Here is a 16,738-nt window from a genome sequence, read left to right as displayed (position 1 = left end):
ATGTAAACACTTTACAAATAATCTTCAGGGCTTTTAAAATTCTACTACTAAATCTAATAACAATATAAAACACACTAAGCATTAATGAGCTGCTGGGTTCATGAATATTAATCACGTTGTCTGTGTTCGCTCGAATTGATTTGCTGAAATCAAAACAGGGGCGATAATAGGTGAGCGCCAGCCAATGAGATTGTCGTTTGCACATTAGTTCCGCCCACTACCAGGGAACCTGGCAGTTCTTAAAAGCTGAAGAATTCCAAAGGAACTCCATTACTTTGATAGGAAAATACAACAAAGAATATTGTTTACATGTAGCGCGTCAATTCTGCATGTTATGAAAGACTCTCTTGCTCTGTATCTTTCTTTGTGCATGTGAGACGAAGCGATGGCGAGCTGTGCGCCTTCACACTAGAGTTTACGGTACGTCAAATACAGCTACACTGCGCATCCATTCAGATGAACTGAAAAATTTAATTTGAATAATATTTTAATAAATTATAGTAACGCCACATTTTATTGTCAGTAACGGTAACGGCGTTGTAACAGGGGAAACCGTAATTTGTTTGATTACTCGTTACTGAAAAAAATAACGCCGTTTATTTATAACCCAGTTATTCCCATCACTGCTAGTGAAGGGTTTGAAACTAAGCAAATGTCACTCACCCCATCTTGCCCTGCTCTGTCAGATCCCCGTCACTGCTCAAGATAGCCGTCAGCATTCTCAGAGTGGAGTTGCCAGATTTACTCTGGTTGTTCTTCACGCCGAGCAGCCATCTGACCATCAGTTTCAGACCCTGAATCTGAGACACACAGAGATAAAGAAGCATTGAATACACTTTACAGCATCATCTCCTGTGAGTGCAAGCTCTGGTGTCATTTTTTTACTATGCAAAGGAGAAAAAAAGAAGAAAAGAAAAGAACCTGTCTATCCATATCTGTAGGGAACCAATGCAACACTGGCTGAGATGTGAATCACTCTGGTACTTTCTTCAATAAAAATGAGTAAAAAATGGCAAGTCAAATCTTAGCTGCGTCTTACCTTAGCCAATGTTTCAGGGGAGACTTCATCATCCGGGACCCACAGCTTGGTGGTTTTCTTGCCAGCAATCTTTGCAGCAAAGAAAATCTAGATCAGTATCAGATGCCTCAAAACCCGAGTGAGGAGAATCCTTTATTACTTGGTCTAACAGTTTGCCAACAAGGTTACAACTAAAAATAAACAGTTCTTGTTATACAAGCGAGGAGACAAATGATGTGTCACACGTCTATGTATATTAGAGCACATGACTCGCTTTAAACCCACTGAAAAATGAAATTAAGCTACACCCACAAGGTCAACCAAATGAGATCAGTAAACAGGATCTTAAACTTTCTCACCCATTTACTCTTATAATTATACTGGATTGATTTAAGCCTTAAGCAAGCACATCCCCATGAAATCACATGAATTCAATAAGTCCAAATTAGTTAATGGTACAGGCAAATAAACATGCATATTTAATGCTGTTCTCTCGACCAGCTATGATATCCATTATCAGTGGGGTTTTCACAAGCATGACATTTTGGCTGATTTATTGTTATGTAAATAATTGTGATTAATGATTTAAAATGTCTAATGCTTTTATTATTATTTTTCTTTCTTTTTTATGTCTTTAATACAGCTTTATACACATACATCATAGAAATCTTAAATTAAAAATTAGCTTAGATTAAAAGTGTATTTCTTTATTTAAATGTAGTTTACATTTAAATACTTAGTTTATTTAAATGTATTTATATATTCTGTGGAAGGCGTAGAACCAAGAAATGTTCGTTCAATCAAAACGTTCGGTCCGAGCATTTTAATTGGCTTTCCTACCTGCCTGTCAACGTATGTATTTGCATACCTCTGCGCAACCTGTTCGCGCAGACATGATACATCATCAGCGCATTCACCCACACTGAGTGTGTGCAGTCAGAGCGGGAATGGCAGACAAACATCAACAACCCAATCTTCCTTCCTGGTATTGTAGTACTTTTACTAACCGTGCTATAAAGTTCTCTCACCGGTGAATGACACACGATGTAGACCGCTTAGTTAACACACCTAATTCAGATAACCAGCTCGTGCTCGAGCTACGTGCATGAACTGTGCTCCGATTGACATGCTCCCTACCCAGTGTCCATTGCTCCCTACTCCTTGAGCAGGGAAAATCCGTTGAAGTTTACTTCACTTCAGAACATTCATTCACGGATTTGCGCTGGGCAGTGTCTTCACACACAGATGAAACTTACTAGAGAAGTGCAACATAATATACCTCTGTAAATAAATACAATTTAAATTCACGTCTTGCACACTTTAATGCCCTTTGTATGGAACATATACGCTCGCTTTGAACTGGAATCATGGCAGAAAATCTGGTGATGTCTGGTGACCTAAACATCCCAAACAGCCAAAATAGACAAATGTTCAAAAAAAAAAAAAAGAGCACTTACAGTTCACAATGCACATTAAGAACATCATGCACACCTGAGAAATCCAGAGGCCTTTATAGATCAAGTGTGAGTTCATTTTGAGTGCTCGCGTAATGCACTACTTCACCAGAAGGCGAGACATAAAAATGTGCATTTTTACACAGTGCATCACATTGATTGCAGTCTTCTCATCAACATTCAGGCTGTATTGCGAAACCGTAATAAGCAATGCTATGACTTACCCGGTCGTTCATTAGCAGGTCTTTAACGATGAAATTGGCCACTAAAGATTTGAGTGGAGCTGCAAACTGTTCCGGGGCCAGCATGGCCAGGTGTCCCAGCGTCGTTAAAGGGGTGATGAGCTGTTCCATGTTGTCTGTGTCTAGACTCTTATGCAGAGGCTGCAGCAGATAGAAAGCAATTGGTTAGAATGCCAGAAGATTTCAAATGAATATGGAAAGTTATGTGTGCCAAGGAAAGTTCATTTCAGAGGCACAGCAAAAAAAATAAAACATTTTCCAGATATTTTTTGGACCTTAACAATCTTACCTCAAATATCTGTGCAAAGTGAGTGTCTCTGTTGGAGAACATGGCATGGATGCAATGGATGGCATATTTGGCCTGGCGAGGAGGACCCTTCTTAGCTTTGTGCTGCAGTACTCCTAAAAGGACTCTAGGGGGCAAAAGGAGGTCAAATAGGCTGGAGTGAATGGCACCATCCAACTTTATGGATGACTTACAGCAAAATAGAAATTGGTTTTCATTAAAAGTGACAGAGCATCTCAGAAATCAAGAAATGAGAAACAGACTTCAATAAACATAAGCATGTTTGAAACTTTTAAATTGATGGAACAAATCAAGGAGCGTCACTCCTCTTGAATAAAACCCAGATGTGCTTTTCTGATCAGTGTGGGCCGTGAGACAGACTCAAACTTACAATTTGATGTGTGGGAAGCTCTCCTCCAGCTTGTTGCCGGTGTTTTTGAAGATTTGCAGCGCAGCCTCAGCAACCTTCTCATCGTCCATTTTCAGACAGCCCAGCAAAGACTCAAAGGTCTCAGCAGAGTGGAATGACACAGGGTGGGTGAAGGACAGGACCTGAGCGTAAAGACATTTTACAGCTAAAGAAAACCCATACATCAAACTAATAATAAAAAGGTTACTTTGTGCTTTTACATATGTGTATTGGGGCTGGGCGATAGTGTCTGCTCTCACTGTTTTGGGCCAAGCTGCCTAAAAAACGTTTCTCTAAAAACTTTATTGGCGTCTTTGATTTAAAGTTCAGTAGTAACAATGCTACATCACTGGAAAGATTGACTCGTTTCCATCAATCAGCGCAAACTGTCTATAAACTATCAATAAAGTGATTCAAAACTTGATTGACCAATTCATTTGTATTATAAATGATACCAGATGTTTTTGGTAACTCAAAGTGCTTAAATTCATATTTTTAACATTTTGAATCAAACAATAACTGTTTGGTTAAAATAATGGTTCATCTGAATAAAATAAAATGTAGCTATACAACAGCAACAAATCAACTAAAAAATTCTGACTTTAAATCTAACATGAATGTAAGTATCCGTGCAAATGGATATAAAGCCAACACGGACAGTCTAATGTGGGTAACATGTCTACAGATTTACTTACCTTCAGCAGCTCCAGGCCAGCTCTGATCGCTTGCTCGGTCGGGACTCCTTCATCTTCATCATCAGCAGTTCCTTCTATAGATTTGTTTACCTGTTTGATAAGTGCACTGCAAAAAGAGATGAAGGAGTGAGACTGTGTGCAAATGATAGTACATTTATTCCCGCTATTTAAAAGTCTTAATGTACCTGATGGATTCTGTGTCGATATGAACAGGAGCTATCCTCTCCAATAAAAACTTCACCATCTCTAGGAAAGGATTGCTGGGTTGTTTGGGGCTGCCCAGTTTTTTGGTGATTTCTTTCTGTGGGTTGTAAACACGGCCACAAACTGAGACAACTTCAACTGCGTTGGTAAAAACATGATTTTACAGCAAGACATGACATGATACAACATGATTTTTACTTACCACGCAGACTTCGGCCTGCTTACACGAGCAGGACGGGCTCACAAGAGTCTCCAGTTGCTTTCTGATCTTCTCGTCTTCCTCAAGAACCTGAGCGAGCTTCTTCACAAAGTCCTGCGTCTTGCCTGGGTCTGGCAGGTTTCCTTCAACACAAAGATGGAGAGATGATTCCCTCTCAGAGAACCTTTCTTGTTACTACATAAAAGGCAGCTTGTACTTGACAGGAGAATAATTTTAACAGCACTGCAGAGGAGACAACACGACTTACTTGTGATAACCATGACCTTTGAGAACACAGTCTTGTTATAAGAGTCAGACTGGGGGAATAAGAAAAATATTCAAGAATGTTTAAACATGCAAACAATGTAATAAAGAAGATTTAGAAAAGCAATAACCAAAACCAAACAACTGTGAGGAAAAACCAACTTTTGGCTGTTTTATAAGATCCAGAAGATCTTTGACGTGGTGTCTCAGCATGTTCTGACACTTCCACATTTCATTCAGAGCTCTACAGGAGAGATGGACCACAACAACCACAATCAACATTCCAAGTCTGCAAATACATCTTTATAGGTCCAATAGTCTCTTTTCAGACCCATAAGCACCTTTTAAAATAACTAAACACACCATGAAACAGCTGTATTCTCTCCATTATATGACATATTTCCAAGTCAAACAATATTTAACAGAGTAGGACTTTTTGTTTACAGGTTGCATGGTTCAAAATCATTTACTCAATTTCCGCACAAGCATAAGTTTTAGATCAGAGGTGCCCAAACGTTTTAATACAGAGGGCCAAAAATCAAACTTGATCAAAAAAAAGGTCACCAGGCACCAACTACAGGCCTTGGTTTGGGCATTTCTGTTTTGCAATAAAACAAGAATTACTGCACCTACTTGAGAGCATTTCCATCCAATGTGGCGTACAAGTAATACAGACACTTCATTCGCTCTGTAGTCTCTAGATTGTGAGGCACAAGATATTGGGCGAAGATCCTCTCCACAAGCAGCCTAGTGTAAAAAAAAGTTTTATATATTTTTTATATTTCATTTAAATTCCTTTAACATTGCACATTGTTTTCTTTGACATTTTATTACCCAAATTTAAATGATCTTAGACGGCATTCAAGTGAGCTCAAATCTCATATTGATGACCCAATCATAACATGAAATTGCATTTGCACAGTTGTCATTACATGCTTTAATGATGGAATAACATTATAAACCAACTCATCAGTGAGGATTTCAAAATGGGCACGTGGACAAGCTGTATGCAACACACAAGGAAGGCTCGAATATGAAAAGTACTGCTCGTTGCAAAGCACAAAAACAACAACAAGGTCAGAAATTATTACAAGACAGGATAGAGAGTAATGTTTAAAAAAAAAGTGCATTTAAATTTTAAATGAAAGAAGTTGCGAGCCACAAATTGTGACCATTTCTGCATTTCTCATCCTGTGGCTCCAATCTTGGGTTCAGTGTGGGGCAAATTCATGGTAACAGCTTATTTGAAGCCTGTATATAATAAAACATTACAAAAGGTGTTCTTTGTGCATTATAATGCATTCACTGTGCCTTATGGACCTGTCCTTGTGCTCAAAAATAAAGATGGCTGAAAGACTGGTGTCACCTATCTGGCCAACACTGCACCGTCTTATTTACATGCACCTTGCAAATTAAAAAATTTGGTTTGCTGTTATGCATTCTGTTGAAGTAAATATACTACTGTTCAAAAGTCAGTGTCAGTTTGATTTTTATTTTAAATAAATTAACTACTTTATTTAGTAAATACACATTCATTTGGTCAATAGTGTTGTCACAAAAATATATATTTCAAAGAAAAGCTGTTCTTTTGAACTTTTTTTATCCATCAAAGAATCCTGAAAAAAAGCATAACAGTTTCCACAAAAATATTAAACACCACTACAGAAATTCGAAGAATAATCAAAATAATAGAAATGTTTCTTAAGCAGCACATTTCTCAAGACTATAGTAATGGCTGCAGAAAATTCAGTTTTACCTTCAGTGGAATAAATAGTTTTTTTAACATATTCAAATAAAAACAGTTATTTTCATTTGTAATAATATTTTACAATATTACTGGATTTTTAATAACGATGATGCACGTGGTGATGCACGATATTGGATTTTTGCCGATATCCGATATTTTTCAACTCATTTTAGCCGATACGATATGTTTCCTTTTGTTTGGAAACAACACCAAGTCTCTCCTGTGCAGAAATTATACGCAAAATCTTTTTAATCTTGATTAGTTTTTAACAATAACTTATTTGTTAGAATTAAATAAACAATAATGAAGGTTTTTTTGAAAGTACATTGAAGCTTTGAAAATAAATATAAATGAAGTATGTTGCATTTTTTCCCCCCAGAAAGATGCTGGGTTATCCCTAACATTTTGTTTTAAGATTTAAAAAAATAAAACATTACACAATAATGAATAAATCAGTATATATACACAATTATTTAATTTACAAGTGTTATGTTTGTGATTTTTTTTTCATGTAAGCTATAGCTTCTGACCTTTAAATCAAAACATACTCATTTTATGACATCAGTTACTGCTTTATTTAATTAGAAACACAGTCTAAATGTTATTTGTGTAGGCTATTTTACTTTTAATTGAATTAGAAGTAGGGCAACAGCGCCCCCTATAGAGTAAAACTCCTTACCGAATGGGCGTTAGGACCCGGGGGAGGCTGCCGCTGCACGTGCGATTACGGTTTACTCTAGTCTGTCATACACCGAACGCGTCATTCTGTGCATGCTTTCACAGATTAAATGCAGCATCCAAAACGGTCAATCTAATCATCATTCAGACAAAACCTTGCTTCAAGAATGAGCCACACTGCTGACATGATCTAATCGCTAGCACACCCTGAGCACATTTGAGTTAACGTATTCCTCTTATCGGTGAGACATATCGGCATAATTTTTCATATCGGGCAGATGCCGATATTTACATTTATAATAAAATTAATAAAAATTAGTGATGTCAAAATTAGTGCGTTAACACAGGCGATTAATATTTGCAGTTTAACGCGTTCAAATTATTTAACGCCGTTAACGCAGGGGCGGGGCCTAGGGGGCCTATATAACTGCTAATTCGGTCTCTTTTTTCTTGACAAGAAGTGCATTTATTCAGTCGCAGAACGTTTTTATGAGCACATCAACAGGAAACATTTAAGGCGCGTGCTCCAGCTTCACTTCAGCGCCAGGCGGGAGTCTAACAAGCGCAGAAACTGTACTGTGCTTGCAGCACACGCTCTTCAATTGCATGCACAAAAGCGCCGGTGTGCGCATAACCTGTATCATTTCATATCAAATCGTGAAAGAAACTACGTGCATGCAATATCATGATCAGTTAAGTCATGAAATTACCAAAAAGGCAATTAAAACTGCCATAAAACTGTGCATGCATGTAATATGTTATATATGAGTTACATTAAGAACATGTCTCTGAAATAGTTTTCAAAACTGTTCTGGAGCATCCTAGCGCTGTCTCCCTCATCTAACACCATTGATTCAACTCGTCAGTTCATTAGAAGAGACTGAAATGGGTCGGAAATGGTAGAGTTGAGAGAAAATACTATGCGTGTCAGACCTGCAGCAGCAGCTCTTAAAGTAATAGAAGCCAAAACAACCTAACCAGCTGCTGTGATTCTGTTCATCAAGAACAAAAGAAAAAAAGAGGAAATCAATAACTTTTATATAAGTTTTAAGGATTCATCTGTATTTAGTTTAGAATTTAGTGTTTGATAACTTTATTCAATTTCTGTATATTTCTGCTGAGGGGCACAGGTAGCTAAATATGACATTTATTATAATGGGTTTATGTGAAGAACTTCTAATTTCACTTAAATTAGAAGTTATTTTTAAAGTCTAATAAATGTTAAAATTGGTAGCTCTTATTATAATGTAATGTTGAACGGCTTTAGTCAATGGTTAAATATTAGGGGGAAACATTTTTATAGGGAAATCAGTATTAATTGGTCTCAGTGATACTGGCCTTCAGTCACAAACAAAGATGCCATTAAACAAATATTACAAATATACTGCCTTTATGTTGTTTGTACATTAATTTGAAGATTGAATGTGAAATTATTGCAATATAAAGTATATTTAAAAACTTTAATGTTAGGTGGGATTAATCGCGATTAATTTCAGAAAAAAAGTGCAATTAATTAGTTAATTTTTTTTTTTTTTTCATCGATTGACAGCACTAATAAAAATATATATTTTTTAGATATTATTGGTGGTCAGACCATTAAAAATATAGCCAGTATAATCAACCAGCAGAAAAAAAAAACAATCTTGTGAACCCTGATAACGTATTACAACAGTGATTAACAACATTTATAAAAAGAGATCATGTATTACATTACAATACACAAAATGTGCAGTATGATGTCTTTATAATGCATTATATAAACAGGCTCCAAGCAATGCGTTAATAAATCTGCATTAGCAAGCGTCTGTCTGGTGACATCACTGTTCTCTCTTTACGACTAGCCCTCTGTTCAGGCAGCTCTGCAGAATCACTCAATACATTTTTTGTATCAATAGATTTTCACAGTTCTCTTGTTTTCAGCCAAAGCGCACAGTCTCTCTGAGGAAATTCTTCAATATTCTCATTTGAGAAACAACCCCACTGGCTGTCAATGCATCTAAAAGCCTTAAAGAAATGACTGGATTTTTAACGTCAAGGAGGCAACTGGCAGACTTTTGACACCTGTCATGACATCAGTACCATCGCAGAACTTTTCTCTGTAAACAGCAGCATCACAAATCCTCCGTCCAGCAGTGGTCCTTAAATTCCAACAGCTTGCGAACAACCTTATAAAATCCAATTACACAACAGAGCTCCTTCATACAGCAGATTCTGTTTTATAACAAACTCTTACAGGCTTCACGCCTCATTCAAAGCCTGTCAGACACCAGCCATCTTTTTCAATAGCATCTTAAGTCAAGGCAGCGCTTTTGAAACGGCAACTACAGGAAATTGTGTCAATGTTTTGGTTGTACAGAAACTTTTACAGAATCTTGTCATTTGATTTTTTTATTTTTAGGCAGCCACCCAAGTGTAATTTCATATACTGAAGCATATTTAATATTTGATGCTAAAACTTTTTCACGGTTTACAGAGCTTAGGGCCTTTGCAGAGACAGACACGATATCTCAGGACACACGTTCAGTGATAAGTCACGTAACAGGCACATTTTTAGTACACACTAAAGTAATAAAAAAAGTACTTTTTAATTTTCATAATTCTCAATGAATGTAGATAGCGCCACAATAAATAAATAAATAAATAAATAATTGTTTGCAATTCAATTCACATTTTTTAATACATTTCACAGTATTTTAATTAATTACAATTACATAACCATGTACATAATATCTCAACCATCAAAAACCACTTCTACCAAGAAATCTATGTATTTTCCACTTAATGTCTATGTACTGACTGGAAGCAGCATTCACTACTGACCCAATTTAAACCATATATAAAGCTTGAATTTAAAATAGCAAAGGATGTCACACAAGTATTGAAAGACCGCCGGCTTATCAGCTTCACTCACCGGTCGTCAATGCTGTTCTGGTAGTAAATGTGAAGCAGTTTGTCTTTGATCCAGGAGATCTGCTTGGCTGCCTCTTTGCCTGCCTCTGCCTGTAAGGCATACTTCTTATAGATCTGAGCCAGACCCATCATAGCCTCCTTTCGGACCCGCCACTGCAAGATAACACAACGGGAACAGATTATTATGTTCTGGTGTAAAAATCATACGAATAGAGCCAGAAGTAATAAAAAACAACTTGCTCAGCAGCCCATGCAAGAAAGAAAACATATTTTATAGGTACATGTTGTTTTTTATCTGAAGCAAAATTTACTTAACAGATTAGGCATAATTTTTTTTAGTGCTGTCAAACGATTAATCACGCATCAAAAAATAAAAGTGTGTTTACACAATGTGTGTGTACTGTGTATATTTATGTATATATAAATACACACATGCATGTATAAATTTCAGAAAAATATGTTATGTTCATATATTAAATATATTTATATATAATATACATTATATGAATATAAATATAGACATGTAAATATTTTCAAAATATATGCTGTGTGTGTGTATTTATATACACATAATAAATATACACAGTACACACACATATATTATGTAAATAAAAACCTTTATTTTGGATGCGATTAACAGCGATTAACCATTAGACAGCACAAGACAAGAACTACTCAACCCACGATGCACTACAAGTGATATAACCGAGTAAGCCATAACAGTACAATGAAACACTTGAGTATTGAATAAAACATACACTACCATTCAACGTTTAGGGTCTGTAAGATTCTTGTAAAAAAAAAAAAAAAGGTCTCTTATGCCCACCAAGGCTGCATTTATTTGATCAAAAACACAGTAAAAACTGTAATATTGTGAAATATTATTACAGTTGAACAAATGTTTTAAACTTTCATATATTTAAAAAAATAATTCCTGTGATGCAAAGCGTCACATGATCCTTCAGAAATCATTCTAATATGCTGATTTGCTGCTCAGGCAATATTTATTATTATAACAAATGTTGAAAACAGTTGTGCAGTTGTGATGAAAACAGTTAAAGTTCATTTGATTAATCATTACAAAAAAGTAAGTATCAGTTTAAATTCATAAATTCATAAAAGTATCCCTAACATGCCAAATACAATGTTGCCTAGATGGGCCACTTACTAAAATCTTGTGTTACAGAAAAAAAGGGAGACATTAAAGAAGAGAAACCATATTTCTAGCCTGTAGTCACATTTCGCCTCAACATGAATATGTCAAAGGAATCTTTTGAGGTTTTACCAAGACATAAACATGACAAAACATCCATTTAGCTACAGCTGAAGCTGAAAAGCCTGATATGACAGTTCCTGCATAAAACCAAATCTTGTGTATGGCAAGCAGAAGCAAACGAGGTGTAATAGGAAAAGATAGAGATACGCCTTGACTGCTGCGGTGTCATTTGTCCAGGAACACAGAGGGGCCTTCAATTAAATTCCTCCCTGAAAGCGTTTTGAAAAGGCTGAGGAATGGTTATATGAGAGTTATAGTCCAATTTATATTATTCCATCCCCTCTAGCTCGGGTGGCTAAAGGAGACTGTTGATTAAATTATAGTGAGAAGAAATGGAGTGTGTCTGGAAAGAAACAAGAAGCTAATGTATTCCAGCTCAGCTCTGCCCTGAATGCGGTCATGTCAAAGTCTCTGGTTCATTTGGGGTACTAATGGGAGAAAATGCCCTTGGATATTATGCATGAAATAAAATGACTGCAACACTAATAAGGAATGTTTAAGAGACAGCAAACAAGCAAGCATAAAGACAGCCTGGCACATACCCTCTTATCCAGAGTCCTCTCCCTCACAAAGTTCAGCAGGTGATCATTGACGAGAGAGAGGTCCTTTTTGGAAGCTGTCACGATGGACACAATGACGTCGTGTCGAATTGCCTCCTCTGGGTCATGTGACCTTACTTTCAAATACTCTGGAGGAGAAGAAAAAAAAACATGCACAATTTGGTTTAATGTTAAAAATGCATAATTTTCATTGTCTTATGAATTCAATGTATAAAACAATTGTATTACAATTAAGTAAATGTTAAGTAAATACATTTTTAAATAAATAAATTAAATACACAAACAGTTATATTTAAGATAAAATGATTCAATTCATTAAAAAAGGTTTGCAGTAGACTACTTAAAAAAATTGGTTTAATGTGTACTTATTTTCTTGGCATTGTGATGCATTTAATGTATTAAAGAAATTAAATTAAATTAATATATGAAATATTTAAGAATATGAAATAAATTAATAAGATAATATAAATATATATATATATTTATTTATTTATTTTTATATCCTTTCATATGACAACAACTGAAGAAATGACACTTTGCTACAATGTAAAGTAGTGAGTGTACAGCTTGTATAACAGTGTAAATTTGCTGTCCCCTCAAAATAACTCAACACACAGCTAATGTCTAAACCGCTGGCCACAAAAGTGAGTACACCCCTAAGGGAAAATTGGGCCCAATTAGCCATTTTCTCTCCCCGGTGTCATGAGACTCGTTAGTGTTACAAGATCTCAGGTGTGAATGGGGAGCAGGTGTGTTAAATTTGGTGTTATATCACTCTCACTCTCTCATACTGGTCACTGGAAGTTCAACATGGCACCTCATGGCAAAGAACTCTCTGACGATCTGAAAAAAAGAATTGTTGCTCTACATAAAGATGGCGTAGGCTATAAGAAGATTGCCAAGACCCTGAAACTGAGCTGCAGCACGGTGGCCAAGACCATACAGCGGTTTAACAGGACAGGTTCCACTCAGAACAGGCCTCGCCATGGTCAACCAAAGAAGTTGAGTGCACGTGCTCAGCGTCATATCCAGAAGTTGTGTTTGGGAAATAGACAAATGAGTGCTGGGGGGGGGTCAGCCTGTCAGTGCTCAGACGATACGCTGCACAGTGCATCAAATTGATCTGCATGGCTGTCGTCCAAGAAGGAAGCCTCTTCTACAGAGGATGCACAAGAAAGCCCGCAAACAGTTTGCTGAAGACAATCTTATTTGGTTCAGATGGTGTCAAGCGTGTGTGGCGGCAACCAGGTGAGGAGTACAAGCATCTGTCTGCATGGTGCAAGCCTACAGTCAAGCATGGTGATGGGAGTGTCATGATCTGGGGCTGCAAGAGCACTGGGGAGCTACAGTTCATTGAGGGAACCATGAACGCCAACATGTACTGTGACATACTGAAGCAGAGACTGGGCCGCAGGGCAGTATTCCAACGGAAGGTGGCGGAGCGCAAGGTCTCTAACATCCACCAGCTCCGTGATGTCATCATGGAGAAGTAGAAGAGGACTCCAGTGGCAACCTGCGAAGCTCTGGTGAACTCCATGCCCAAGAGGGTTAAGGCAGTGCTGGAAAATAATGGTGGCCACACAACATAGACACTTTGGGTCCAATTTGGACATTTTCATTAGGGGTGTACTCACTTTTGTGGCCCGAGGTTTAGACATTAATGGCTGTGGGTTGAGTTATTTTGAGGGGACAGCAAATTTACACTGTTATAAAGCTGTACACTCTACTTTACATTGTAGCAAAGTGTAATTTCTTCAGTGATGTCACATGAAAAGATATAATAAAATATTTACAAAAATGTGAGGGGTGTACTCACTTCTGTGAGATACTGTATGTGTGTATATATATATATATGTATATATTATATATAGACATATATATTTCATACAAAATTCTCTCTTTTTTTTTAATTAAAAGCATGTTTAAAGTGGATAAATTGTGGCAACTACTTCTTCCTGAAACATCACCAGCACCAAGTTTTGAAGAAGCTTTTGACTAGTACCAGGTTGTATAACCCTAAACAATACCTAAATAGCAAACTGTCATTTTTGTTATTTTATTTAGGATAACCGCTTTTCTTTAAAACAACACAATGAATTGTGCACAATAACACCAAAAAATTTATTAAGAAAGATAAGAAGGTCAACTTCAGTTTCATTTGACTTTTATGCTCAGTCGTGAAATATAAGAGTAGTCAAAGTTAGAAGGGTAACAGTTTGTACCTGTGAGATCTTTTGCCAGGTCTGGATGGTTCATCAAGCAATGGCTAGCAAACTTTACACATTCCAGTCGAACAGGGACATGGATGTCATTAAACCTAAGAAACCACAGCAAACGCAGATAGTCAAAATCTTTCAGCTTGGTCTTGCTGTTGAATTTTTTTTTTTCCAGTTTGTGTACACAGAGAAACAGGTAATTATGTACCTCCCAAGGTAGCACTGCCAGAGAGGTTTGTTCTGTGAAGCGAGCTCTGAATCCTTTGCACCAAACATCTTGGCCAGGAGCTTCACAACTTGCAGGCGCTCATCGTTATCATTGCTCTACAAAACACACAAGGGTCTCCCGGTGATATAACTGCAGAAAGCGAGGCCTGTGGCCATTAATTACAGCCCAAGCACTGAAAGAACCCATTTAGTTGATCGTCATTGTGCTTAGCATAAAAACAAAAGATGAAGGCATGACATCAAATACAGTACATGGAACAGGCAGCTCCTAATAAGCCGATAACATTCATTCATACACTAATCGCAAACTCAACTTGCTTTTGCCAAAATGTATACAAGTTTAATAACACAGCCAACACAAAAGAAAGTAATCGCCTTTGCTGGTTTTTGAAAAATGCTAACTGTGCTTTCAGGTCACGCTGGATTAAATCTCATGTGAAAGAAAACAAAAGAAAGGATCGTTGACTCGGCTGAAGTGTAATCAATTTCATGCAGTGTGTCAGCATCTTTTAGCTTGGGAATGGCATATCCATTTATTAGAAACACCCAACTTTAAGCAGTAAAATTCACATCAACTGTAAAATCACATTAACTATTAATTATAGGGCCGACGTCACTGGAGGCGGCCCATTCAAACCAGCGCAGATTCGGCTACATAAGGAGCTTAAAATATCATCTTGTTGTGATGTTGGGTGCCCGAATCGATGTTGTAGAGGCTCCAATTTGAAATTAAGGCATACCTGATGCCACTGCCAGACAAAAAACCGACGACAGCTGTGGTTAAATGAGATAAAACGAGCGGACTGGACAGAAACGATTGTCAAAAGTGCTCATTTGCAGCGCACACTTCTTATCAGAAAAGGTTAAATCAAGTATTGTCTTTTGTTGTTATGGGCGCATCTAAAGATTTCTTATGCATCTCACCATGTCATCTATGAAATAATGTCTGTGTGCATGTGTGTAAAACAACACACTGACGATTTATATGCTCATTCATAGGGGTGTAAGAAAATATCGAATCACGTGAGTATCGCGATATTTTGTTTGGCGATACTGTATCGATTCTCCAAAACGGAATATCGATATATATTTAAAAAAAAATCATGCAAGATTCATGGCAGTTGTTTCGTTTTGTGTTCATATCCCAACCGCTAGTCTTCATCTCTGAACTTAAACAGTGACAGGAAATACTAGCATCAGGGCATTCCACTAATGTTAGCGTTAATATAGTTCGCTGCTAGTAATGGAGGATGATAAAATTGTTCCAGTTCTCGTTTCGATGTACAAAGCTGAAGTGTGGAGCCATTTGGGCTTTTGTGGTAATGTCTGCCCCGGGACAGCGGCGCGAGCGCAACCTCGGTTCGGCCGCTTGCCGCGTCCCGTGCTGAAGAGCCTTTGCGCGGGGCGCGGTAGAGTCGTCGCGCAGCTGCAGCTTTCTCTCGTAATTCGGGGGCGTTTTGTGCAGTTGGGGCAGTGCTCGCGTCGCGGTCTCGGCGATTCTACGCGGAACATAAATACAAACTGAAAAACCTGTGAAATTTTGTTTTCTTTAGGAATCCTGCAAGCACTTCAATTTTCATTGACATTAACCAGATTTAATTTTTTGTTCAGATCAAATGTTATGACATTGCATGTCACAATTGTAAACTCAAACTGTGAACCTTTAGTAGAGTCTATAAATATATATTTTTATCTTTTTAAAATACATTTTATACATACATTTAACTAAAGAATCATGCAAGCACTTGAATATTTCCCCCTTTACTCGTACTGCACAAAAAGTGGTTCAATAATGTTGAATGTTATAGGGACTGATTATTGCAAATACAGATCCCAGTGTGTTCTGCAGTGTGTTCTGGTTAAACTATTTTTATTTATTTATTTTTTGCTAAGGTTTGCATATGGTGGTGTGTTCTTAATAACAGCTTTCCTAAAAAATATATATCCTATTCCTAAAATAAGAAATATCCCAATATAATCGCCTTGCTTACAGTATCGCAATATATCGTATCGCAACCCCTGTACCGTGATACGTATCGTACCGCCAGATTCTTGCCAATACACAGCCCTACTCAATCATATGTAATTGTATATACATTGTTGTGATTAATTATGGCTGGAATAATAATGTAGCTGTAAGAATAGTTGCCTGCTGAGTTTGTCTTAACTATACACGTTAGATGTGAGTCACTCAACCGGAGGTAATCCTGTCTGCGTCAGATCGTCCATCCCTTGAGTAAAAGCGTTTCATTAAGCGTTTTCAGACCATATTTAACATAAATGGTTCATAGAGCATTATATTCAGCTTTATATTTGGTATATAGTAGAATCATCTGCAAATATTTTATCATC

The 16,738-nt window shown here is 37.1% G+C and overlaps 1 protein-coding gene across 1 annotated transcript in view; it reads right to left on the bottom strand.

Moving 5' to 3' along the window:
- LOC306854306 (sister chromatid cohesion protein PDS5 homolog B-like) overlaps nucleotides 1-16,738 on the bottom strand; it is a 41,372-nt gene that overhangs the window by 14,836 nt on the left and 9,798 nt on the right. Inside the window, exons 9-23 of the mRNA XM_079392201.1 lie at nucleotides 14,367-14,482; nucleotides 14,165-14,259; nucleotides 11,925-12,070; nucleotides 10,108-10,259; nucleotides 5,405-5,518; nucleotides 4,934-5,015; nucleotides 4,776-4,824; nucleotides 4,511-4,650; nucleotides 4,290-4,405; nucleotides 4,105-4,210; nucleotides 3,392-3,552; nucleotides 3,004-3,127; nucleotides 2,697-2,855; nucleotides 1,040-1,108; nucleotides 664-800 (exon numbers count right to left, since the gene is read on the bottom strand). Coding sequence (XP_079248327.1) covers nucleotides 664-800; nucleotides 1,040-1,108; nucleotides 2,697-2,855; nucleotides 3,004-3,127; nucleotides 3,392-3,552; nucleotides 4,105-4,210; nucleotides 4,290-4,405; nucleotides 4,511-4,650; nucleotides 4,776-4,824; nucleotides 4,934-5,015; nucleotides 5,405-5,518; nucleotides 10,108-10,259; nucleotides 11,925-12,070; nucleotides 14,165-14,259; nucleotides 14,367-14,482 — 1,766 coding nt within the window. The remainder of the gene's footprint in view (nucleotides 1-663; nucleotides 801-1,039; nucleotides 1,109-2,696; nucleotides 2,856-3,003; nucleotides 3,128-3,391; nucleotides 3,553-4,104; nucleotides 4,211-4,289; nucleotides 4,406-4,510; nucleotides 4,651-4,775; nucleotides 4,825-4,933; nucleotides 5,016-5,404; nucleotides 5,519-10,107; nucleotides 10,260-11,924; nucleotides 12,071-14,164; nucleotides 14,260-14,366; nucleotides 14,483-16,738) is intronic.

This window comes from Barbus barbus (assembly GCF_936440315.1).
Source record: "Barbus barbus genome assembly, chromosome: 34".
NCBI lineage: Eukaryota > Metazoa > Chordata > Actinopteri > Cypriniformes > Cyprinidae > Barbus > Barbus barbus.
Note: the sequence above shows the minus strand (reverse complement) of the source record. Positions and strands in the feature narration are given on the sequence as shown.